This window comes from Bos indicus x Bos taurus, chromosome 20 (assembly GCF_003369695.1).
Source record: "Bos indicus x Bos taurus breed Angus x Brahman F1 hybrid chromosome 20, Bos_hybrid_MaternalHap_v2.0, whole genome shotgun sequence".
NCBI classification, from domain to species: Eukaryota; Metazoa; Chordata; class Mammalia; order Artiodactyla; family Bovidae; genus Bos; species Bos indicus x Bos taurus.
Window position 1 is genome coordinate 11,232,473 of NC_040095.1, and position 26,093 is coordinate 11,258,565.

Genomic DNA, 26,093 nt, shown 5'->3' on the forward strand with positions numbered 1-26,093 from the left:
AATACAGAACAGAGCAGGGAAAGAGCAGGAAATGAATCCGAGCGGTACTGCCATACTTGGTGTATTAGTCATTGTTGCCATGACTGTAATTACTGTGTGCCCATCTCATCACCAGACCATGCCTTCATGTCTGGGACCCTCACTGTGCTTAGGTGTTGAGTGCCAGGTGCATGCAAAGTGACCTCATTATAAATTCAGTCAGCAATCAAAACAAGTGGGAAAGTCATTTTAGATTAAGAATGGTTTACATATATTGACTAGATGCTATAATGTGAAAGCAGAATCTAGAGTGAATCTTCGTTTCCTGTCTGGAGGTCCATGTCACCTTTGCATGCCGCACAGTGCCTCTCAGGACCCCTGTGCTGTGGCTGGCCCATATATGCAGCCCAGAGAACAGAGGGACAAAGGTTACTTTCACCGACCAGTTTTTAGAGAACAATTCTGCAGCTTTGGAGATGGACAGTGAATGGGAGGGACTGACAGTGATTACGTTTTCTTACACATGATATTACCTAGAGCCATTTCTTTCCACCATTAAGCATATAGTGAAATGATGTAAATGACACTGCCCCATCATTCACGTGACCACTCCTGTTTTTCTCACTGGACAAAAACGAGATAATGACAGTGATGGGGTGGGTGGGGGACTACAGAAGGAGATGCAACATTAACATAAAGAGGAAGAGTGTTTAAAAATTTCTTTGGTGATTGCTGAAATTTCAAACCATGACTTCAGTTTCAAAACAACCTTTATTCTGTTTGAAGACCTAATACAATGCATTAAAGCAACTTAAAACAACAAGACATAGCTCCATTGAACCTATAGCTTGAACAAATGTCAAGGAGGCACAGTCCCCCCGCCCCCCGCCCCAGGTGCCTTGTAAAGGCAAAATTACAGCTGACCATGACAACCTCCCTCTCGTCAAAAGACCAACTTTATTTTAACAATATCATAGAAACAGATTTGTAAAAACATCGAACAGATCGTAGCTTTAAAAAATACACACATATAAATGAGCTATTTTTGTTTTGCCTTTTTTTTTTTTTTTTTTTAAATAGCAGCATCCTGGGCAGCTAATGCTCTCTCATGGTGACAAGCTCAATGTTAAGTTGGTTAGTGTTTCCAATGAACCCAATTCTGTTCATACTAGTCATTTATACTGGTAATTTAACTAGATTTCTAAAAAATAAGAATTTGGCATTTCAGAACTTTGTCTCATGTGAGGCATTGTGCCATAAACTGCCCCTTTCTTAAATGACCCTAAACTCAAATTTCAGGGTCTGCTTTCCAACTGACTTGGATACCATGCATAGCAGAAGCACAGTTGTTAGAACCAGCAGAATTTTTCTCCCAAAAAGGAACATCAGTAGGACTTCCCAAACACGTTACTAGTTCATAACCAGCTATATGACAAAGCAGTTGGTTCCGCAGTGACAGCTCACATCAACACATTTGACTGAACACACCGAAAACGTGGGTTTCCAAGTTCAGTGAGCCACGGAGACCAGCTACCCCAAAGGAGTAACTTTTAAACAACAGAAAAAAGCCAAAGAATTATGAACTTCTCACTCCACTTGCAAACAATTTTCACCTTTGTTAAGACAAAACAAAACAACTTCAAAGAAAAAAACCCCATACACATATACAAGAATTGTACTAGACATTGTCTCGTTATGTACTTGAACTCAACGACTGTGGATCTGTTTTGGCTGAAAGGTGTACTGGAAACAGTCCATGCACATATACATATATACATATATCAAGGGCCGTGAAGTTGTCAGAAGTTGCAAAAACAAGCTTTCTGCCTTTTCCTCATGGTTGTGATTTTTTTCTCGTGGGTGATTTCAGATCGCAGCGCTCCCACTTCTACAGCCCCATCATAGCCTCTCTGCAGCTTAGCTTCTGGCTTTTACCTTCAGGATGCTATACCGGGTGGGGAAAATCCACACATGGATGTAAGCATGTATCAGGAATGCCTCTGCTGTCTCCATTTATACTCACAAGCCACTCAGTGCTGTAAGATGAATGGTTGGACTCCAAGAACCCTGCTGGTCAAACATCTACAAAGACAGATGTGATGGGATGCTATACACTATCAATAAGGCGTCGGGCAGAGGCATAGCATCCTACGTAAGGTGTGACTCACTGTGATAGGAAATCATGAATTCTGCCTTTGCTGTTCAAAGAAAAATCTACTGCATTTATGCTCATGAGATGTAGAAATGAGGCAAGTGCCTAATACCATGCCATCTTGCAAAGTGTTGAAGCAAAAAAGGTGAACAGAACTGTAGCTTTTCCACGAAATACTCCATCTCAGATAATTTAGAAATTAAATGAAAGTTAATAATATACATGGATGTGCTATCAAAAAAGCAATAAACCTAGCTGATAAAACTACTGTTTACTAATGGTTGGGCTTCTGTATGACATGGAAGGATAGTTGTAAAGCAGACACTCCTAGACTAAAACTAGGGGAATCATCAATTGTCTGGAGATGAAAGGGAGATGGTCAGGTCAGTACAGTCAAGTTTGAGGACTGACAGTCTGTCTGGCTGTAAGACTGACTATTGCTCTTGATATGAGTAGCTTCATGTAAAAAGGAAAAAAAAAAATACATTCTAGTTAAGTCAGCTGCGGGATTGATCCTTTCAAAGGAACAACATTAAAAACAAAACAAAACCCCTTACCCCAGTAGTTGGAAAGAAAGAAAAACAAACCTGTGGAGAATCTAATATTGAGCAAGAAGAACTGAAGTTGTAAGATTCCATTTTAATCTCCCCTTTATTCCTTCCAGTGTAGGTACAGTTCCCAGTAAACTGAAAGGCTTTTACATACAAGTTGGGGATAGACACCTCTTGCTCTTGCTAAGGTAAGTCGGAAAGAATACTCTAACAATTCCTCCCTCTTCCCCACAATGAAGTAATAACACATACAATTATTTGGGTGAATGAGGACTGTTACTATGATTCCTACAACGGCCATGACTTCAACAAGCTCCCCCACAATCGGGGCAGAAACGATGATGACCATGTGAGGCTCTCTGATCTAAGTTGAATGGAAAGCTAGGAAAATAGCAGATACCTGGATAAAAATATCTTTTTCAGGTCATGCTTTTTCTTAAAATGGATGTTGGCTGGTTGGTAATGGGTCATCTAATGTTAAAGAGAGACAGGTTTTCTAAATGCAGCAATGATATTTTGAAATCAGTGTTTCCAACAAGGATGAACACTGCTCGAAGACCCTGCCTGCCTTCCTAAGAACTAGCGTTCCAGGAGGTTTGTAATTGTCATGAGGGCATAGTAAGTAGCAGATCAAAGTGGGAAGAGACTCCACTTTGCAGTGATCCACTTCTCCGTAATAACAAGAAAGAGAAAGTGCATGCCATCTCGCCAACCCTCCCCCACCCCACTTGTACAACCCTTTGCTACATCCCCGTCCCTAGATTCAAGAAGTTCACAATTCTTTACGAAACAAACATTGCCAGGTACCGTATCTTAAGTCTTGAAACAACATTGTTGAACTCAGCGATACTTTGTCATATTCATATATCTTTTTTTTTTTTTTATTGAATAAAGCAGCTTTGAAGCTTATCAGGCACTGCCCAACAAAACATTTAGTCCAAAAAAAAAAATCTGTTATGAACTTTTTAACCTTGGGCTAACAGCCAAGTACTCTGTACAAGAAAGACTGTAAAATATTTCATAGTTTTAATTCTGAAGCCATTTTTTTTTAAACTGGCATCCTGTACATTTCTTAAAAAAAAAAAGGAAATGAGTAACAAAATGAATATTAACAAAAAAAAATCAGGGACAGTATTTTCAAGCAACAAAAACTGGGGCAGGGGAAGCTTATTCTGAAGGTACATTTAAAACAGATAACAACAGTGAAAATTAAGAATTGCATAGCACTGTGAATTTAGCCTTCAGCACAACAAAACAGAAGCTATTTGGTATTGATACAAATCCATCTATTTGATAGTTAGTCATCCAATGGTATGTACATATTTTATATACTAAATGTCATTTTGAAGTCCCGTTTTCAAAGCTCCATTTTTCTGTTGGTGGGTCTTCTTGGTTTAAGAATTTCAACAAAACACTTTCTGGCACTCTGCTACAACAGAACTTCCTCTGAACACACGGAGCAGACGTTCCCTCAAGTGTTCCCTGCGAGCGGAAGTGCCTTTCTGCTACATATCGGTTCATTTTGTTAGAAAATGAAATAATCCACAGTGCAGTGCGTCTGGGGGCCACCGTGCACGGCAACACCCAGGCTGGACCGAGCGACCCCAGGCTAGGGCTCGTCAGCCCGTCCCCGCTCCGGTCTCCAAGGTCCCAACTCTTGAGCTGGTAAAGCTTCTGAAAGCACGAACAAGCACCATGGTTAAAGGCCTCTTTGTCCCTGCACGCAGAGATTTTTGCATTTCTTTTTCTCTTTGTGTGTGGTTGTGGCTTTAAATTAAACCAAAAAAAAACCGAAACAGAAAGAGGGAAGAGAGAAAGGCTGACGAAGCACTCGAGACGAGGAACGGCGGCTGTCCGGTGCGTGGCCCTGCGATGCGTCTTCCCTTCCTGCCGTGGGGTCGAAGGCTCGAGTCCCATCTGAAGACAGGCGGCTGGGTGTCCGCAGCTCAGTTCCCAGGTCAGGCTGCAGGGGAGCCCTGTGCTTGCCAGAGGCCTTGGGGAGTCAAAGGTGAGGAGCAGGCTGGAGGGCGGCCCTTCATCGCCTCTGCTGCGCGTACACCGGGTAGGCTAGTGTGACGTTGAGGGAGTCGTTGTGCTGCACGAGAGAGGTGTGCTGGTAGTGGAGCACCAGCTCCTTGAGGGAGCTGTACAGGTTGTAGGGCTCGGCGAAGCCGTAGCCCGTGGCCGTCTTGTTGATGACGCAGTGCTTGACCTCGCCGTCCACCCTGCGCGGGGGAGAGAGCACACGGGCCTGCGTGAGCTAAAGAAGAGCGTCATGCCAAGGTACCCCCGATGCTGCCTGAGCTCGGGACTGGTGGCGCTGTCCCCGTGCTCCTTAGCGGCTGAGTGATTTGCGGGGGTAACCAGCTTCCCTGAGCCGCTGGATGATCATTTCGAGACAGCTTTGGAATTGTCCACATACCTCTCCATCTACTCTAAACTCTCCTATTGCCTTGTCCTCTATTCAAGGTCTTTCCCCTTCCTTCCTGTGGCAGTGGTTCTCTGCTTACACGGAGGGAGATGACAGGCTAGAAAATACCCGAGAGCCTTTTCCTTCAGCAGGCCACTCGCTTCTCTGAAATAATGTTAGTGATCCAACCTCTCCCCCTTCATGGTACTCCCCAGACTCTGACAATAAACAAAGGAAAACCAGCCCTAGGAGGGAAATGTCTTCTGTTGGCAGGGACAGTGAGCAGAGCCCTTTCTCTTACTGTTTTAACTGGCCCCTGATGGGGACTTGACCTGTTGGTGGTGCTTCCACGAGAATCTCCTCAGATTTTTAACTATATGGAAGCCCCCAAACAGCAAGTATGGCTGTTTCCATTTTAAAGATGAAAAGCAAAAGACTTCTCTTGATGAGACAAGCTGCTGACCTGCCGCCCAGAGCCCCAGTTCTCCACCTGAATAGCAGCTTGCTTTCTACTAGCCCTCTGAACAGATAGATACTCCTGCTTAGATGTTCAAATATTAGGTTTTATTTCCTCTTCTACACTATCGTAATGCTTGACAATTAGAACTTTTTCAAATCCTTGCCCCCAAGGTTGGCTGGCTGGAATACCTCCTTGACGTGTTTCACAAGACAGATAATTGGCTGGAGATACATACACCACAGAGCAGGCGTAGCAGCCCTGTTTACTGCTTTCCCGGACAAGAAAAGTGCCGTCTCGCTTCCCTCGCAACAGGTTTTCAGCTTTGTTTCGGTTGCTGCTTCCAACATTCCAAGTCTTCTCATCGTGGTGGGGCAAATCCTCATCATCTTCTACCAGCGAATATTGGCTGAAAAGGTGGAAGAGGAGGTTTCTGAGTGAAGTACAAGTGGCGGCCACTCGCTGCCCCTCTGAGGAAAAGCCCGCCTATCGCCTCGACCTAGTTCCTGCCTCTGCTCTGAGCGACTCAGGCTGGCAGTCACGGGGCTGACTCAACCAGCTCCTCGGGCCTGAGCTTCCTCATAGAGTTTAGCCTTCAACCCCCCGAACAAAGCTAGCAGCACTAAGTGAGACTCTTCCTGTTTTCAAGTCGGCAACTATGCTCAGCTACCTGGGCAGAGAGGACGGTATTAAACAATCCTGTTTGTCCAGTTTAGATCAGGAAATTGACTGACTAGGAGGAACGCCAGTTTTTAAATAATTAATTGAAACAAAAGGTAGACATAAGCTTTAAAAATATACTAAACAGCAGTTGTCTCCCTCCCAACTCCCCTCTGACTGTTCCCAAAATATGTTGGGATTTTCCAGATGGTTCTGGGGCTTCATTATGGACACAGGGTCACTCTTTCCCCAGCCTGTGGTGGGGGTGGGGAGGTGGTGCGGATAAATCTACGTTCTCCTTTGCTAAACTTTCCTTTTTGAAAATTCTCGGTAATGAGGCAGATGTATTTTCTCCTACAAGATAGTCCATTCCTCACTTGCTCTGCAGACAAAGCAAGTCGTGCATTTTCCTCAAAAGAAAAAAAAAAATCACCCCTGCCCCCTCCCATCTGTACTAACTACTTACTCTTCAGTGTTTTCATTGCCCAGCCACTCGTTCAATTTCTTCTGCCGAACACCTTTCTGAGTCAACCACCTGGAAAAGAGTTTTAAAAAGAAAATGCATTAAGAACCCATCCTTTATTTTCGCAATTACCTATCATGCACGGGCAGGATTCCACTTCCAGTACGTACATCAAGTATTGGTCTCTCGTCTTTCTTAGCTGAATGAGGTCTGGTTTAATGCTGTTCATGCGTTTGTCAATCTCACGATACTCAGCCGCCTGCTTCTTCAAGTCCTCTTCCAATCTCCTTCTGCTGTCGACAATTTCACTGATTCGAGACTTTAACTTTTCATAATTATGCATAATCCTGCAGGCAAGAGAGATGCATCTGTAATTACCTGGAGAATCATGAAAGTTCCCCCAAGGTTTCAGTATTGATTCTCAGCAGTTCACCTCAGGTAAAGAATGCTTTCTCTCCCTGTCATTTCATAGAAACAGAGGTCACCTTTAGACAGTATAAGAGAAGTGTGGTGAGCTCAAGCACAAGGACAGTGAAACCCGCCCAGGCCACCAACCTTTGGATTTCCGTCTCGTTGCCTTCACGTTTGAACTTTTCTATGTATTCTTTGCTGTACCGCTCCTGGGTTTGGCACTGTTCTTCAAATATTTTTATGGTTTCATTAAATGCTTCAATAGCTGTTCTTTTCATTTGGATTTCCTGCAACACAAATTTTAATAAGACAGGGTCATTCCTTTCACAAAACAGACAATTTCTTACAGCAAGACACTGCTAGAGACAATTGATTGGCACTACTATCTGACATGTAAGTCCCAATGTTAGCAAGGTAGGACTCTAATTCATAAAACTCCTTAAAATAGTATCAGAGAAGCACACATTTCCTTTGGAGAATTTTCCCAGTCTATGGAAGATGACTGCTTGACACTTTGCTACAGTTTTCATCTTTTTTTAAAAACCATTCCACTTTTATCAGCAGTTTATGGCATCCTTCTGCTCCCTCTGGCGGTCCCAGATATGTGATGGCCTAGAGGAGATTAAGCCTCTAGGAAAACAAGGCAGTAAATGTAGCCTCAACCTTTCATTGCAACAGGACCTACCTATCATGGTTAAATCCCCATTTCAGAGATTAGACAAGTCTGTAGAACTTCCAGTTAGTATTAGCTTTTACTCTAAAGAGAATTCTGCAGTCAGCAATTATGTCAAATCAACTTAATTTATTATTCTGATACTTACAGGCTTCATTTAAAAGGTTTAGAGATATAGTAAGTAAGTACTAGAATAATCAACAATGATTCACAAATAAATGATCTCTCTCATCACTCTATTGCCAGAAAAAAACATTTTACAGTCTTTTTTGGAAGCTGAATATAACATGCACTTGATTCTAATAATTAAGAACTCTACAGTTTTAATGTGATTTTCACAGAAAACTCACCTGGGAAGTTCGGGTATAGTCTTCATATAATCTATCATATTCCCGACTTTTTTCTTGAAATTGAGTGTTATATTCATGTAATTTTTTCCCTACAGCTTCAATATTATCTTCTTTGACAACTTGATCCTGGAAGGATTATAGAGATTGGAAGAAAAAGGGAAAAATAAATTCAGTTGATAAGGTACTTTTAAATGACCACTGTTGGGAGGATTTTTCCACATCAGATATTTTGTTACAGTATTTTATTGTTAAAGTATTTTATACATTTGTGATCACAAAATTACAGTTTGAAAGTTTTTTGAGTTTAATGACATGGAATTCATCTGCCTCAAAATATTTTCTACGCAATAAAAGAATCTTTTACAAATATTATAATAACATGGGTATGTGATTACCTGTTGGTATTTGGATACTGGATAAAGTAGTTTCACATCCAGTTTGGGATTATACTGAGCTAGAGATTCATTCCGGTAGTGGTTTATTAGTTCAACCACAGAGTTGAAGGTTAATGGGTCAGAGAAGCCATATTTCCCATCTCGGTGAAATATCTTGATTAATTTGTTATTTCCTCCTTTCCTGCAAATGCAATATAAAAATAATGGCATTAGAATTCTCTTAAAAAAACAAACAAACGCCGGTATGTTCTACCATCACCCTGAACATGCCATTCCAGCCACGTGCCCTAACTCACCTTAGTGTAAGCGTGTAATCCCCATGCATTTTAGTAGATGCGTCTCGTACCAAAAAGGTCCCGTCAGCTGTGTCTCGAAGTTTTTCATTCACTTCTTCCCTGAAGTGAAAAGAACAGGAGACAATGCTCACCTCGAAGATTTGATGGTTCTCGAGTTATGTTTTTTAAAGGCATTTTCAGAATTAACACCCAGTCACTCTGGACAAATCAGCACAGAAAATCATGATCCCCAAAAGGTTGCCTCTTTAACTCCCCTCAAAAAAAAAAAAAAAAAAAAAAAGCTTAGACTAAGAATGCCACTTCGTTACGTTTAACGTTAATTCTGAGAGTTCCTGTCTAATAGAGAGTGACTTTACACTCTGCCTCGAGGCAGTGCCACTTCACCCTACTGCCTCCCTGACATCTCTGGCAATAATGAAACTTCTCGGGTATTTAATTTCCTGCGGCATCCAGCACCCACAGCTCCCCGGAGCTCAGTGACTTCTATGGTCGTCTCTGGAAGGGAACCAACTATGCTTCATGCTTATGTTGGATGATATCCTAAAAATGGAATTTAGCAAGCTGGTGCTTTTGCTTTGCTTTCTCTTCCTCTAAACTCCCCAGCTCTGCTGAAAAACTCGGAGTCTCTATAGCCTTACCTCGAGATATCTCCCCAGTACCATTCAGCATCTTGTAAAGACATATTGTTATTCATACCGTTGTTGGCTACAGTAGTGGGTTTTGGTGGTTTGGGAGGCAGTGCTGTAGATGGAGGAGAAAGAAAAAGTTTTTGCAATCCCAACTGCAAATAAACATTTAAAATTCTACCCAAGTTCCCTTAGATAAACAACATTTTCATGTAGAAAAGATTAGCTATGAAACACAGCAGTAATGTACAAGTCCATGAAACTTTCTTTTTTTTTAAATCAGAAATTTTTGACTACCGATTAAAATTTTTAAAAAGAGCTTAGAGACTAGCAAATAAAATGGGCTGGCCATGTAAATGAATTTCAAAGTAAATCCAGGGTCACAGCATCTTCTACTTTTAGGTTTGAGTTGTATTAAAGTTTCATATCTGGTCAAATCTAGCTCAAGTAAGAAACCACGAACAGAGTAGCAGGAGGAATCACATGGCTTGGTTTTAATTTCCTCCTCTTATTTAATTATAAAAGACAAATTTCCTTTCTGTCCTCCACAAATGCCGTTGTGGTAATAAAAAAGCTCATCTACACAGCAATATGTTTTAAGAGGAGGAATTGGGTTTCTCTAATCTTAGTATTTCAGGCACTGTTCTGCCAAATGCCACTTGAAGAGACTCCTCTGTGACCTCAATCTCTTTAGTATTCATGTTAATATTCTATTGGATAACTATGCTCTACATTATGCCAAGACTAATTAAAAACCATATCCCCTCTTCCTCAATGTCAAATCAGTATTCATATACCAACTGCTGACAAATAAAGACTGCAGTATTTCTGAATTTCTTAATTGGGAGGAAGGCTGAAAGAATTGAGAAAGTAAAATAAGTCTAGGATATCTTGCTAAATTCTAAGTCATAAGTTTTAAAGCACCACTATTACATTTTAAGCAAAAATTATTTCAGGAGTCTAGCAGGTATATCTTATAATGCCTGAGACTCAATAATGGAAAGCCAACTTCTCTCACTGCAGTATCTTAAAAGAAGAGAGAGCAGACAAAGTCTCAACATTTGATTCAGAATAGTTTCAGGGCACCAAGAACTGAGTTGCAATCACTGCTACATTTGACATGCTTTCTAAAGTACCGAGTGTTATCACTGCAAAGTACCACACTGTTCTCAACCACTGTCAGAAAAGAAGCACCAAGGATGCAGCCTTTTAATTAAAGGAACAATATACAACAATATAACCCAAATAGCAAACGAGCTCGAGTCACAAAAGACACAGGTGAAAAACTGGAATCCAATTTATATCCATTCAACTAAGAATAAGCATTTACCAAACACAGCCTGACCTGCTTGCTGCCACAGGCAGTCAAACCATTTGTTTCATTTTCACACTGTGAGCAAACTCATTAAATTAGAACAAATTAATAAAAACAGACATCCAAAGAGGAGCTGTTAATAGCAGTTGTCAAAAAAATTAAATGCCACAACATTAACCAGTTCTCTAAAGAATACTGCAGTATTACCTGGTGGATCCATTTCTATATAAAACATCAAGTCTGTGCCACAATTTATATCTGTCTTAGCATATTCTAAATCCAGGTCTTCCATATTCCAAACAGTGTTGTACATTTGTGCGAGAGTTTCCTTGGCTGAGCTCAGTTATAAGAAAAGAGTCCGGCTTTCTTTGTAATGGTGTCTTGGAATTCATTTTAAAACCTATAAGGGGCTGCACTGTAACCTATGACATCACACACCCCAGCCAATCAAGTCACAAAAATGTCACCAGACCACTCCTGCTTCATCATTTCTCTTCCCTACCAGCCTTAACACAGCCCCAACCTCACGAAGATCCTACATTTGACAGAGCTGCAATGTGTAAACGCTCTTCGTTTCAAAAAGGTGTTTAATCTGACTGTTCTTCTTGAGCCGTGAGTTGTCTAATTCCTTTTTTATTGCTCCTTGCAGCATGGTATGCTCCACTGTTGGCAGGCTGACAAAGCTGATATGCAGCAGCACGTAGCTTCCCCCCACCACCCCGTCCCCGCCTCCCCCTAGTGCATCTGGGTTTATAGATAGCCTGATCATTTCTTGGTTTAAAAATCTTACAAAGGCATCCAAATGGTATACTTAAGATATGTTTTACAGTCCTAAAATGCCTCCGATATATATTAAGAGCAAGAAGGATCAAGAACTCTCTGGATATTTCATGCACTCAGAACTTATACAGTGTCACAAATGTACTACATTAGAAAGCACAATTAAAAGAAAATGTAGAGGCAAAAATCTCTATTAAACACTGCAGTTGAAACTAGACTTTATAGAATATGGAATGCAACCCCCACCCCCTCAAAAAAAGACAGGCCATAATATCAGAATGCAGAGTACAGGCAGAGTTATCTTTGCAAAGTATTTCTCACTGATGAGCCCATCTTCAGATTTACTGTGCTAAATACTGCTTGAGGGGGTGGGTGATGTAATCACTTGGGGGGGGGTACTTTTTTCCCCCCTTCCATCTCAAATGCCTCACTTTGGGAAGAAATATTATTCCTTCTTAGCAGTATTTAATGTAAAGAAATCAACTCCCCTATAAATCTAAATGCTAGTTCTTCTATAATGAGCAGGGAGGAAGGAAGAAAAGGTTTCCCTCACCCATGGTAAATGTAGCTAATTTAAAAAACTACAGTGGGCTGTGTGATCTGCGTACGTGTGCCTGTCACATATTTCTGTGACAATTTAAAGAACACAGAAGCCCTTGAAATTTATTCTTAGAAGTTGTCAAATTTGGAATCATAAAATATATAGAAATAGCGAAGGCAAGGCAGTCTCTGAGCACTGCTCACGTGTCCCTCTTCCAGCTCATTTCATTTTCCCACTAAGGAGGAAGGCAGATGCATCCTACACCCTCCCACCCTCTCTCTCTCACATGCTCTCTTTGCTTAAAGCTTAAGTAACCCGAAATGCAAAGACAAATGGTAAAAATGGTAAAAGTGATGGTGGGGGGATAAGCCCTCAGAAAAGAAGGAGAAAAAAATTTTTTTTGAGTTTAATAAAAATGTTGACCCAAGTCCTCCCAGCAGCTTCGGACAGCACACAGCCCCAAGGGCTCCCCCACCCCATGCCTCTGGGCGCACTTGGTGCAAACCGGTCCGGCCGCTGGAGCCCATGTGGCAAACAGACCCGGGAGGAGGGCAGGGAGACAGGTGACTTTTCACGTCTCTCCCAGGCCTGGCCAGACCCCAACTTCCAGACCAGCACTTGGTAATTACCTTCCCTCCCCATTTCCAACGGGAGCCCATCTTTCCCTTACACTGCCCAAGGAAATGGGGGAGTGGTTCCACTAATCTCTCATCTGCCCTCCTCATGCAGTGCTTACTATCTCTCCCTCTCTCCCTGGGACACACACACACACACACACACACACACACACACACAGTAGAAATGAACCTTCCAAAAGAGTCCCCCCAAAACAGTGCAAAAGCCAAGGGCCAGAACAGTGCGTAAATGAAAGGCAACTTACTTTGCAGGTTATGCATTTCAACGGTTTCCCTTGGAAATGCTTGTATCCGACAATGGAAAAAAAAAAAAAAATCCCCAAACCGATTCCTCCAGCCAGGCGGCGCAGGACCCCGGGACTCTGCCGCTCAGCGCCCGCAGCCCGTGCAGAAGCCGGCCGCCCGGAGCCCGGGCTGCGCCGGCGAGAGAAGGAGCCGGGGCGCTCGCAAGTCCCTCTCAGATAAAGATCGCGGCTTCATGATTAACTTGGGCAGGTTCAAATATTTGCTGAGCTAGGGATTTCGGGTGGGGGAGGGGAGCCCAAGTCCAAGTTGTCATCATCGGCTAACAAGTGGCCACTGCCAGCCCGGGTCCTCCTCCTCCTCCTCCTCCTCCTCGCCGAGGAAGTGAGAAGGCCATTGTCAGGGGGCCTAAAATAGGTTCTCCACAGGCTGCGGCGGCAGCGCGGCTCGCAGGCTTGTGGTGCTCAAGTGGCCACAGTGCAGCGAGGCACTTGGCGCTGCCAAACACAGGAAGTGGCTGAGCTAGTTCAGCAAAAAATAGAATCAAAGCCTCGCTTGTAAAGGCCTGAACCTCTCTCAGAAGGGCCCAGAACACCGTGCCTCGCTCGCGTCCACCTCCTCCCACGCACCAGCACAGACAGCCCTGCAGGTGTCACGGGAGAGCCCCCGGGGGAGCCACCCTGCAGGGAACAGGGTTACAAACTGGTCCACAGGAGGAGGCTCCTAGGGAAGAGTGACTGCATGGCTCCAGTAAGTGCCGTAGTATTAAAAATACACTCAGATAAAAACTGTACTCTGCAGCTATTTGTATGGAGTCAATTTCAACTCCAGTTGAAATGGCCATAAAAATGCATTAGGTTCATGCATACGCTACAGGAAGCAAAGAGTAGGAGGGCAAGGAGATGGCACCCCATGCTAGAGGAGTCTTTTCTCTTTACTTGATAAAAGTTGCAAGGAACCAAACTTAGGACCCTTGGCTTCTATTTAAAACAAACAAACAAACAAACAAACAAAAAAAACCCTAAAATTTGGCCAAAGAAAATTTTCACTCACATCAGCACAGATGGCTTCACTGTTATCTCAAGAACCTTAACCCAATGTAAAATCACAGAATCACTAGCTTGAAAACCAGAGCAAAATTCAGAGATCACTTAAAGGAATTCCCTCCTACTATAACACAACACACGTTTCAAAACCAGAACACTTACTAGAAGACAAAAACAAAATTTAGAGATCACTTCAAGCAATTCCCTCCTACTACACACACACATGCCTGAAAACCAGAACACTCGCTTGAAAACCAGAACAAAATTTAGAGATCACTCCAAGCAATTCCCCTGTACAACACACACAAACTGTTCTGACCCAGAGTGAAGTGGTTTGCATAAGATTATACCACTAGTCCTAAACTCCTTTTTGGTCCTAAACTCCTTTTTCTCCACCCACTGGCCCTGCTCTTTACTTCCCTCTGCCAGAGAAAGTAAAAATTAACAAGTGAAACTGAAGTTAATTTCTTTTAAGCCACATGCAAAAAACTTCACACCTAGAACAAAACTGACTTTTTTTTTGTTTCCTATTTTTAATTTTTTTGAAAAGCTGCCTTCTAATTATCTTCGAAGAAACATGCATTCTGTGATACCCTTAGACTCTATACGAGAAGGTGACATGCAATGTCAAAGGTCATATGCAATGATAAAGGAAGATCTAAGTGCTGACCCAGAGTCCAAAAGGGAGGAACCAGTTTCAGAATTATTGCAATATCTGGGAAATGCTGCCAAACTCACAACGAGAGTGATTTTACAAGCTCTGCTTTGGTGCAATTGATAGACTATGAAGCACCTACTTTTCCTATGGGGGAAAAATTAGTCTATAGGTGAATTTCCTAGCTCCTGCCAGCTGATTACAGACATAGGGTTAGTTCAGAGAATACTCCTGCATCGTGAGTTGCATAATCTTGCCCTACCTAAAAAAAAAAAAGTCTTTCTAAAGCTTGGGGATCTTGGAAACATCAGTCACTCACGCATACCTGTCTGGATTCACAGAATGTGTCACGTCAAAACCTTTTAAGATTAAAATGTTCTCTAGTCCAACGGTCTGTTTCCTGTGTCAGAAGAAAATTATCCATGGGGAAACAGCACACTACTTATAGAAAATCTTAAAAAAGATTTGAAAACTTTGCTTCAAATTTCTCACAGTATGTACAATCATCTACCACAGAGGTTCTATTAATTACTCAAAGTATGAGAAGAGTCTCTTCCCATTCAATTTTAGTCAATTTAGTAATCTGCAAAACACATGCTATTTATTAGTTTAAAAAGGGAGCCCTCTGCTGGTAGAACAGAATCAGTAACTTTGGCTCCAGAGAAAACTTGCTGTGTATTTATTTAACTCATCTCCCAGTGTTCAAAAGTTCACACAAAAAAACATAACTGCCCAACTGTCATTTAATCTATATGATTCACTAAGAAAAAAAAATAAATGCACAGATGTCATAACAACCTTGGAAATATTTTACACATGCCTGCTAAACTCTTGTAAGAAAACTTTTAATTTCTGAAACCCAGAGATTTCAGAAATCTGGGTTTCCACAATAGAAAACTTACTCAATTGAAAACTAACTTTACCTTCTAGATTCTTCAAAACTCTAAGTCTTACGACTTTCCTCTTCCTCAAAGTTTTGTAAAATTCATTTCAGAGGCAAAATAGGCCATGTAGCAGTTCTCAGCAGGTGTGAGCTAGTCAGGAAAAGGTTTCTTAATTGTTAATATAGTGCGAAAGTTCCAGACTGAATGCTGAATCTCATACGTGCCAATCACCATTGAGTGGCCAATGCCCCACAGGCAGCTTTCAACCTGCACAGCTTCTTAAATGGTTTTGTGGGCCACAATTTATGAACAAAAGCCCATTGGAAAAAAAAAAAAAGGCAGTGAGAAAAAAAATAAATGAACCCAAATCTTCTTTTAAGGGTTCAACTAATGCCTCTTTACTTAATTTTAACTTAAGACAATTTAGAGTAGAAGGGCCTTTCAGGGTGATGCCAGATCTGCAGTCCACATCCAGGGCTCGTCATGACCCTACACTAAGGAAAATGTCCATTAGAGTTTATACATAAACTCAGGTTTACAGATGCACCAAAGTTATACGTTCTATAGACTATCGGAAAAGGTGTGCCCATTGCTTAGCAGAAAAAAGAAAAAAGAGCCCCTCCACAATTTCCGTCTCAGCTGTCCCTTGAGACAAAGGAGGCTGCACTGTGAAAACATAAAGTAAAAGTGAACCGTAGCCTCCACGACGTGCTCCTGCTGTTCAGAGCACAAATACACTTCCTATTTTTTGTCAAAACCTAGCACGCCTGGCCTGTTTACTCCTACCCATCTATTAAACAGACACAGTTTTTTCAAGGTTTCATTTCTCACCTTCGAAACAAGCCTCTAATGTCAGACCGCATTTTAAACCCAATAAAAAATAAATCAGAGAAAAGTAAAACTCTTTGAAAGTCATTTCCCTCTGGCTTAGTGCTTGCTTTAGTCCTGGTTGCAAACCAAGCCCGGAGCATTTAAAACAAGATTTATGAATCAGGCTCTTCAGGATAAATGTTTTGCAATGCACCAGTGGTTAAAAATTAACTCTGACAGGTGTAGAAGGGCAAGGGGGAGAAAGAAAGGCATTTATTTTCCCTCTGGGTTTGAGGGTGCAATATTAGACTTCAATTTTCTGAATATATCCATGAAATCTGAAATATGTCAATACACTTATAATGGGTTTCATTCAAAGGCACCCTGTGTTAAATAGCCCCTGTTTTACCTTAGTTGCTCTATAGAAATCTGCTTTAGCAACCTAAGGATCAAGTAGGGTAAACATAACACAAAGTGATTCAAGAAAACCTGCTGCTCCACTTTAACCATTTTTGACTTTCAGTAACAAAGAGAACAGCAAACTGTCAACCAAGTTCTAAGAACATACCGGGTGCATACTCTTTGAAACCTTAGTTTCTCTCCCTATAGGAGAGAAGTTACTTCACAGGTGTGCTGGTTGCATTAAATGGGTTGGTGTGTAAGAGTTCTCTGACAGTAGGGAACTTTATCAAAGAATTTTTAAAAATTTTATTTGGAGGATTATTATGCTATGCCCAGTTCTACGCTAGGAAGAGCCGAAAAGAAGGCTTTGTCCTTGAGAAATGTAGCCGAGCAGATGAAACGAACAGAACACTACTGAACAGCTAAATATAAGAGGACGAGGGACTTCAGGACATAAATGTACTGAATGGGTCAAAACCCTGCACATCCAGCAGGGGAGAGGCTCCCTGGGTGCCAAAGAAGAGGATGGCACTGTCAGCGGCTGCTGGGCACTGATACATCGTGTGCACTGGGTTAAGGGCACCAGGGCAAGGTGGCGGAGGAGGGCTGGTCCTGAGATGCAGGCGCCTCCACTCACCCGGCTGCACACAGGGCCGAGGCCATCAGACCTCCAAGCAGTGCGCCCACGGGGCAGCAACTGCCCGGAGAGTGTCCTTTCAGATGCCCTCCAGCTTTTCAGTGGGGAGCACTGCCTGCTGGGATTTGGACAGCACTAACCAGGAAGGCGGCTTGAGGAGACGGAGCTGAGAACGAGGCCAGCTCCGGTAGGGTCTCAAACAATAGAGCTGAGAGGAGGACACGAAAGGCATGCTATATTGTCACGCGCTTCAGTCCTCCTCACCTCCTTCAATTCTCATAACCATCCCAGGAGAGAGGCATTATTCCCATTTCACAGACTGGAAAACAGTTTGGAAAGGCTGAATGAAGGTCTTGGCAATGAAGCCAGCAAGGAAGCAGCAAGAATTGGAATTCAAACACCTGGATCTATCTGACTCATCCTGTTCTCTCCATTGCATGATGTATGAAGCACGACAGAGCAACTTGGAGCCTGATCTCAAAAGCTGTAATAGTTGCATTGGGGCTGTTCCCTGTATGTGATCCCTGAGCGCAAACGTCACCTATTTTTAATGTATTACTTGCTGGAAACTTCAGAGAACTTTTTGACTGGACACTAACAGCAGCCCTGTTGCCAGTGAAGATTCCCAAAGTCCAGGCGGCAGACAGAGCCGCAGGCTGGTGTCCTGAGCCAGGCCCCCCGCCGCAGACCCACCCCTGGCTCACACTGGTTGGGGTGGCCCCAGGTGAAACCATCAAGCTCTATGGCCTTCAGGTGCAAGTGAAGAGCTGGACAATACTTTCAACTCTAAAGTGACGCTTTGGATGATACTGTCACTTAAAGTATTTACTGCTTTTTCAAACCTGGTAAAAATATCGAGCCGTTATTTTTATCCTTTACAATTTATTTTGAATAAATCTTTGAAACTCTTTCAATGAAATGCTATTTCTTCTTCCCCCTTTCAAGTTGTACCTATTCTTCAAAGCCCGTTTCAAGTTCTGTGTTTTTCCCTATAAGTTTTTTTTCTGTCTATTCAATTACCCTAAAAAGTCACCAATCACATCTCTCAAATTCTTTTTATACTTCCAGTACACGCCCTCCCACCTAGAATTTAATGAGATGCTATGTGCTGATGGGTCTTATTTGAATTGACACAGTGCCTCACACATCATTAGTTCTGCCTTTCATTTCCAGTTCTAACTGGCAACAACTAGAAAAGGTATCTGTTTGCCCCATAATAGTCTTGCTTGTCCTCCACCCCCCAAATATCATTCAGGCATTCATTTCTATTCACGATAATGAAGTTACTGCAAATGAATGATTTATGACTGTTCCCTGGAGGTGCGCCAGTACTGTTCTTCCCAGCCCCATGGGACGAGCACGTGTCAGGGTAATGATGAGACTCCAGGAAAATATCACGTTCCTACCAGGCCAAGGAAGTCAGTTCTCTAACCTGGGGTGTCCCGCCAATCATCTACACTGGAGCCATTCCTGAATACAAAGGTGTGGGTGAGGAGATACTGTCCTGGGGTGGGTGGGCTATTTTCACCAGTGAGAGGCACTGAAGCAACAAGTTAATTCCAAAGGTTCCATATGATTTCCAGAATCACGTGAGAGATATCACACAAATGGGGAAATGCCTCCAACTCGGGTTTAAAAATTAATTGGATGCAATTTGAGGGGGAGAGGCTGCTTGAGTTCTGGGATAGTCATTTTCAACAGAGCTGATAGAACAAATCCACCCTTGAAATTGGCACACTAAATTCTTAGCAGAAAGATGTAGGTAGGGTCCATGACATAGCAAGCAGTCTTGAGCGTGCGTGATGAAAAACGGTTGCAGAGCAAGCTTTTCTTGGGTGGAATTAGGCTGAAACTGAGAAAGACATTTAGCCACTTTACATCAGAAGCAGAAGCATCAAACTCCACCACCGATTCTAGTATACTCTGTGCAGTACAAACGCTTGAAAACTCTCGTGGAATGAAATCGTTTGTGCGTCTCTGTCAAGCTTGGTCTGGCTTTTCACTTCCATGTTTTCCCCTCTTTTCTGGAGCAGGGTGGGGCGCTGAGAGGACTAGGAACCCCTCCTTTCCTTGCTAGCTGGGCGCAGCTCTCCCTGTCTCTGAGATGGACCTCCACAAGAATCAGGAGGAAGTGAAAGATGGAAGCTCGATGCTTTGACCCAGGGTCCTGTCCTGTTCTTGCTGGTCCTCTTCCTCTCCACCCTTGTGATCAGTCTAGAGGGGGTGGTCTATAAGCAGCTCTAGTGCCCTGGGCACGCTGGCCCATCCCCGTCCCACAGAGTACTTCTAACCTGTCACTGCGTCATTTCCTACTGAGCCCAAAGGCAGCTTCTGAACACCAACACAGAGCTCCCTAACCATTATCAAGTGATCTGAGCAGTCACACAGATGAAACTTTGTGGCCAACACTCAGGACTACATACCTGGGCCATACCTGTTAACATTCTCCGATGCAGTGGACCTACAATCCAGGATATCCCTGTTTTATACCCTCCTTGCTGGGATCTGGAACACTGGAATGGACCAGAGTTGCCTTATGGACTGTTTCTGCTACAGCCTTCACCTGTGGATCCCATATTTTGGGTCTGTCCATAGAAGCCCTGCCCGATACCTGCGTCATGAATGCCCATCCCATCCTTTAGGCGGGTTTTAAGTTGAGGCCTTCCCCTCTCTGTCCACCCAGTTCAGATACAACTAAGCCTGGCTATGTAACACCCTTAAAAAAATCCGTGTGCACACGCGCACACGCGCACACACACAAGCACAACATAATGTACCAACGTATGACTGATAACTGGGTTCCCATTGCTTGCTCATACAGAGATGAATTTGGTAATTTGCATGAGTTACTTGTAATAAGCAATACATTCATGATGTTTTAATTAAATTCAAGACATAAACTCACACTACAAGCGATATTACTGGTCCTGAAACCTCGCACTTCACTTCTAGGGTGCTCATCACCATTTCTAAATGACCAGTTCACTTTTAACCAAGGTGGTTTAGACTTTCCACAGTAGAAGAAAAATACATCAGTTTAGATAAAATCCACTGCTAGTTCCATCTGCATTTCCCACTTTGTTAAAAGGCTAACTGAATGCCAAGCTGCTTTCACGGAAGTGTATGGCTTGCTCTAACTTGTTGCAGTCGACCCCTATTCTCCTACTGCTTGCATTACTAAAAATGTTTATTTTGACAAGACATTTCTTAGCCTACGTATTTCCAAAAAACACATTCCAAAATACTTTAAATTACGTAGTAATTATAAACTCCCTACCTTATAAGTATTAGAAAAACAGAAATGTCAACAAGTAAAATGAACGCCATAATTTATGCAGCAACCAGAAGCATTGAGTTGAAGGGGTCAGGGGAGCACTCCCAACAACCCTCACCTAAAACCAAGATCATGTAAAATCCACAAATTTTAAAAGCCAGATAATGCTGATTATATATGCAGCACCCAGATATTTTTTCTTTAAATCATAAAGGAACATGTTATTATGGATCTCAATTTCATGAGAAACTTATGCTACTTCAAAGGAGGTTGAAAGCTACCATTTTTCAGGCTCTACAAAATGAACAGCGAGGACATTTTAAAAGTTCAGAAGGCATTACCTGGTGCAGGCTGGCGTTCATTCCATTCGGTGGAGATTAAGATTTCTATAATTTTTATGAGGTGTTCAGTATTCTCAGAACTACAAAAAAAAAAAGAGAGAGAGAGAGGTCTGTTAGAAACCTTGTTCCCTAAACAACAAACTCATTTTCATTTCTGCACATTTGGGTGACTCTGTCTGATGGAAGTATGCAAATGCATTTGTGAACTAGTATCTTTAGAAGCCTAATGACCCATCACCTTAGGACTACCCTCATGATCCCCAAATCCAGGTTTCTCTTCTATCACTTACCTTGCTGCTGGGAATCTGAAAAGCAGAGGGCTGAAGAGTTCAGAAAGTACTCTTGCATTCAGAAGATTTTTGCTGGACGTTTGAGAGAGCTTGAAGAAATGTTTTAGCAAATACTGCAGTGTGAGCCAGTACTGATGAGGTATGCTGGGCGACCTAATGAGTTTCTTCAACAGCTGGATGTATTCTTCAGAACTCTGCACTTCTGTGAGTGAAAACAAAAAAAAGCAAGGAAAAGACTAAGAGACTGTTGGTAGCTATCAGTGACTAAACACCTAGATTTCCGTTCTAGCTACAGAGGAGTCGTTTAGAACGAAGGCACGAGAATCAGCAGAGAATTATGTTTGCTCTTCTCATTAGAAAAGGCATTATGAGAAAGTCGAAATCTCACGTCAAATGGAAACGCAAGAAACTCTTGGTGTGCAGAACCCAGGAGGTACTGGGTGTGCTGCCTTCTGTGGGCCAGCTTCGAGTGTGATTGGCTAACTCGGGGGAGCAGCAGATAAGTATCGCAGGTTTTAACTTTGAAGGTTACGAACCACAATTTCCTGTCCCCGGAGCACTTTAACTGAGCATTAGCTCCTGAAGCGGAGAGTCTTCTTCCCTGAACTCATGTTCTACTGGAGGAAGGTGATGAGAACATCCCCAGTCCCTCAGTCCTAGTCCAGTTCCCTGAGTCCAGTGATGATGCTTGGCACTCTGAGCCATTCTCTGATGTAGTGAGTCTTAAAATACCGACCAAGGGTTCACAATTAGCCAAATTCAGCATGGGGATGCAAAGGAGAACATGGGTCTTCTACTGGATACCCTGGAAGGGAGGGACTCTGTGCTGATGGGACCGGGTGGGGGAGGGGGGGGACAGAGTCCTACTAACATTTTCTAAGCAATCTCTCTTTATATGCAGCACTTGAGTCTACAAGTCCATCCACATCTCAACACAAGTTCAAGGAGGCTCTCAGAAGAGACAACATACCTGGGGCTAAAGAAATCAGTTCACTGGAAACGGCTACCGGAATGACAGGATTCGGTAAGTCCAGGAGATAGCGTTTGAAGGCGTCAGCTAAAACGTGCACATCGAACATCTCCAAGTCCAAGGAGGCGGTATCTATTAATAGAAATGTGCCACAACAACAACAACAAAAAATCAGACCTGTTATGCACTGTTTGGGGTGATTTTCTGAATGTGCAACTTACATGTGACACGTGAAAGGAAGCAGGATGAGGACAAATAGAAGATGCCTGAGCATTTATTAGCAGTGTTCTCTCAGGGGCTGCTCGTGGCATTTCGAATAGAGCATTTCTCCTCATGCAGATCTGTCGCCCACACTGCAAGCATTTAGCATGAAGGCCCCTGCCCCTGCCCCTGCCCATGGTGCCAGAACACATTCCCAGACTTTGCAGCAACAGAAAACAGTGCCTCTGCTGTGGCTGAATTGTGTCCCCCACAACTCCTATCTTGAAGCCCCAACTCCCAGCACCTCCACATACCAATGTATTTGGAGACAGGGCCTTTGAAGAGGTGTTTAAAATAAAAGGGGCCATAAGAGTGAGCCCTAGTCAACTGGACTGGTATTACAAAAGGAGAGAATTTAGACAGAGACACAGCAAAGGTGCACGCACAGAGGACACAGCAAGGAAGCGGCCACCTGGAAGCCAAGAAGCAGCCAAACCTGCTGAGCTGGGACTTCGAGCCTCCACAACGGTGAGAAAACAGACTTCTGTTTTTTAAACCACCCAGTCTACAGAATTTTGTTACGGCAGCCATGGCAAACTGCTGCAGCCCACACAGCATTTGCACATACATTCTGGAGACGGGGGTTCTGCCCTGGTGGAGAAGGGTTCTGTCTAAGGGTGCTGAATCACATGGTAAAACCTTCCTGAAATCCCAATGAGGAAACATGAAATGCAATCCTGTCCCCAGATTTCCTAAAATCTGAGTTGTTCAATATCAGTATCAATTTAACCCAAGAGAGTACAGACTGATTGATTTAACAGCAAGCGATTACAGAATTTTACTAATCTCAAGAATAGCCATAAAAATAATGTGAACATCCTTAGAATATTTCTCCCTAGTACTGACAGAGTATTCTGATTAAGGTATTACTAATTAAACCTGTGGGCACCGAACTATCTCGAAAGAAATATAACATGTGCAATCTGTCCAGTAAATCCTTCATCTGGAAAAGAGGTCAGGCAATTCAACCCTGGGCTGATGTGAATCACAGCTGCTCTGAGAGTACCTGGGGTATAATGAGGCATACGGCCCAGTGGGAAGAAGTGCTGCTGGGGGCTGGAAGGACCACAGTCACTGCTGAAGGATGCACACTAGTGATGGGAAAGACGACTCAAGAGCAATTATCTGGGGACTCGTGTACTCGGTGGAGAACAGGGAAGCCGAGGAGCAAAATGCTACATCTTTAAACAGCTTTTTTTTTTTTTTCTCATTAAAAAAAATTTTTTTAGAGGGTAACTGCTTTACAATGTTGTTAGTTTCTGCTTACAGCAACGTGAATCAGCTATTATGTATACACGATGGTAGCTCAGTTGGTGAAGAATCCGCGGGAGACCCTGGTTTGATTCCTGGGTTGGGAAGATCCACTGGAGAAGGGATAGGCTACCCACTCCAGTATTCTGGCCTGGAGAATTCCATGGACTGTATAGTCCATGGGGTTGCAAAGAGTCGGACACGACTGAGCGACTTTCACTTTCATACTTTTGTCGCCTCCCTCCCACCCCCATCCTACCCTTCTGGGTCATCACAGAGCACCGAGCTGAGCTGAGCTCCCGCGCCATACGGCAGCTCCCCGCTCGCTGCCTGACACATGGCAGTGTAGCACGTCAGCCCTACTCTCTGTCCCACCTGCTCCTTCCCCGCTGCCCCGTGTCCACAAGTCAGTTCTCTCTGTCCGCGTCTCTATTCCTGCCCTGCAAGCAGGTTCATCAGTACCATTTTTCTAGATTCCGTATATTTTCCTTAATACACGATATTTGCTAAACAGCTTTATTAACTGGGCTTTCAAATAAGTCTGAAAGGTGCACTGCTGCAAGTGCTGATACCACGTTTGGTAATCTGGATTCCAAGGCAGTTAGAAACTAACTAGGAGGAGTAACCTAACCAGGAGACGGACGGGACTGGGTGGTGGCCCAGGAGAGGATGAGAGAGAAGCAAAGTTCACGGGGAGATGTTCAGCTTGAGAAGGAGCGGCAGCATCCTGGACGCTCATGAACCAGGTGTGACACTGTATGAAGCACTCAAGTGGAGCTGGAAGCTCCCAGAGTTCCTTGAGCACATCGTCATCATAAGCCTAAGCCAAACCTGTCTCGCCAGCTAGGTAGATCTTATGAAAGATAATCATGTAATGTCATAAAGCTCAGAGATATCCATCTGGTAGCAAATATGGATAGAGAAAGAATGAAAAGGTGGAGAAGCAAGGGGTTAAATCACTTAAATGTCCCACAAAGAACAAACCAGGTACATATCACATCCTTAGTTAAGTGTGGGGAAGGGCAAGACTAGGTCTCTGCATAAAAGATCCATGTGGAAAGTAATATAACTAGTGTGACTGTCAAAACTGTGTGTGCATTCCTGCTGGAGCATTCCATAGCTGCTGGCCAGCTCCCCCCACCCCCCCAACCTGCCACCAAATCACCTGTATACTCCATTTAATGTCACTTTGCCCAGAAAATTCGTATTTCTTAATTTGCTCATCCTAAAAAGAGTAATAAACCATTTTTGCAATGAGGTATAAACTTTAAGATGCTAAATATTCCCCATGTCCTTCCCTCAGGCAGGCTATCTGCTGCCTTTTCTCTGTGCAGGAGCAGTGCTGATAAGCCATCCCTCTACTGGGACACTTCCCACTACGGTAATTACGAGTCTCTCTCGGAGACCGATGGGCACTCCTAGGCTGACGTCCCTTGAGGGCACAGACTGTGGCTCTCACCTGCTTTTCTCACATCCCTCAGGGCTCAGCACAGAATGTGCTTGTTAAATGTCTGTGGGCTGAGCTACTTTGTGGGCTCAGGACTTTCCTGAGAGTGATGTTAACTCACTGAAGCCCTTCTCCAACACATGAGGTATTATTCCAAAGAGACTTTATAGCTTTTGAATGAAATAACCTTACTTCGAGTCTTCAGGTAACCTCACCTTATGTCAAATTCCACCAGAGCTGATGTAGTACATTCTATTTATTTACAGATAACTTCTAAAGCTCCTTGGACTTTCTGACTTCTGTTCTAGAAGTCTCCTTTTCCGTATTAAAGCTATCCTAACATGCTTTTCCAAGAGCTGGAAACAGCTGTCATGTGAGGACTATGGAAGTTGGCTGAGTCTTCAGGTCTGGGTTGGGGGCATTTACACTCTTTTCCACCCTGCTTTTCACTGAGTCTGCGCCTGACAGGTAACCAGTAACCTTTGCCACATTTCAGCCCTTCTCCCACTGGAAAGGAGTCCCCTCCCTGACTGATCTCTAGCTGAGTCAAGGGGTTGTCGACTGGGGTCCTCATTTTTGCTGCCCTACTCCTGACTTCAGGAGACACCAGTACCTGCAGACAGTTCTGATTGTCACAAGCTGGGTACAATCTCAGTGGCATCTAGTGGGCAGAGGCCAGGAGTGCTGCTGAAATCCTACAATGCTAAGAACAGCTCCTTGACAACAAAGAATTATCCATCCTAAAATGTCCACGCACTGAGGCTGAAAAAGTTTGAATTTTAAAATTGAGGCATCTTGACACATGATTACCACATAATGATTTCTTATTTGTATATACCATTGTTAAAGCATCACCACAGTAAGTCTGGTTGATATCCACAGAGTCAC

At 43.2% G+C, this 26,093-nt stretch overlaps 1 protein-coding gene across 4 annotated transcripts in view; it reads right to left on the reverse strand.

Moving 5' to 3' along the window:
* Window positions 1-731: 731 nt before the first annotated feature.
* Window positions 732-26,093, reverse strand: part of PIK3R1 (phosphoinositide-3-kinase regulatory subunit 1) — a 95,540-nt gene continuing 70,178 nt past the window's right edge. For 2 of the 4 annotated variants that reach the window (XM_027520351.1, XM_027520352.1), the window contains exons 5-16: window positions 22,247-22,378; window positions 21,277-21,478; window positions 20,987-21,066; window positions 9,436-9,538; window positions 8,798-8,896; window positions 8,502-8,682; window positions 8,107-8,232; window positions 7,228-7,370; window positions 6,843-7,019; window positions 6,676-6,744; window positions 5,788-5,958; window positions 732-4,907 (exon numbers count right to left, since the gene is read on the reverse strand). In XM_027520351.1, the coding sequence (XP_027376152.1) occupies window positions 4,718-4,907; window positions 5,788-5,958; window positions 6,676-6,744; window positions 6,843-7,019; window positions 7,228-7,370; window positions 8,107-8,232; window positions 8,502-8,682; window positions 8,798-8,896; window positions 9,436-9,538; window positions 20,987-21,066; window positions 21,277-21,478; window positions 22,247-22,378 (1,673 nt within the window). In that variant the 3' untranslated portion in view covers window positions 732-4,717. Of the gene's footprint in view, window positions 4,908-5,787; window positions 5,959-6,675; window positions 6,745-6,842; window positions 7,020-7,227; window positions 7,371-8,106; window positions 8,233-8,501; window positions 8,683-8,797; window positions 8,897-9,435; window positions 9,539-10,945; window positions 11,273-12,939; window positions 13,472-20,986; window positions 21,067-21,276; window positions 21,479-22,246; window positions 22,379-26,093 lie in introns of those variants that run through there. The other 2 variants (XM_027520354.1, XM_027520353.1) reach the window with 2 other exon arrangements.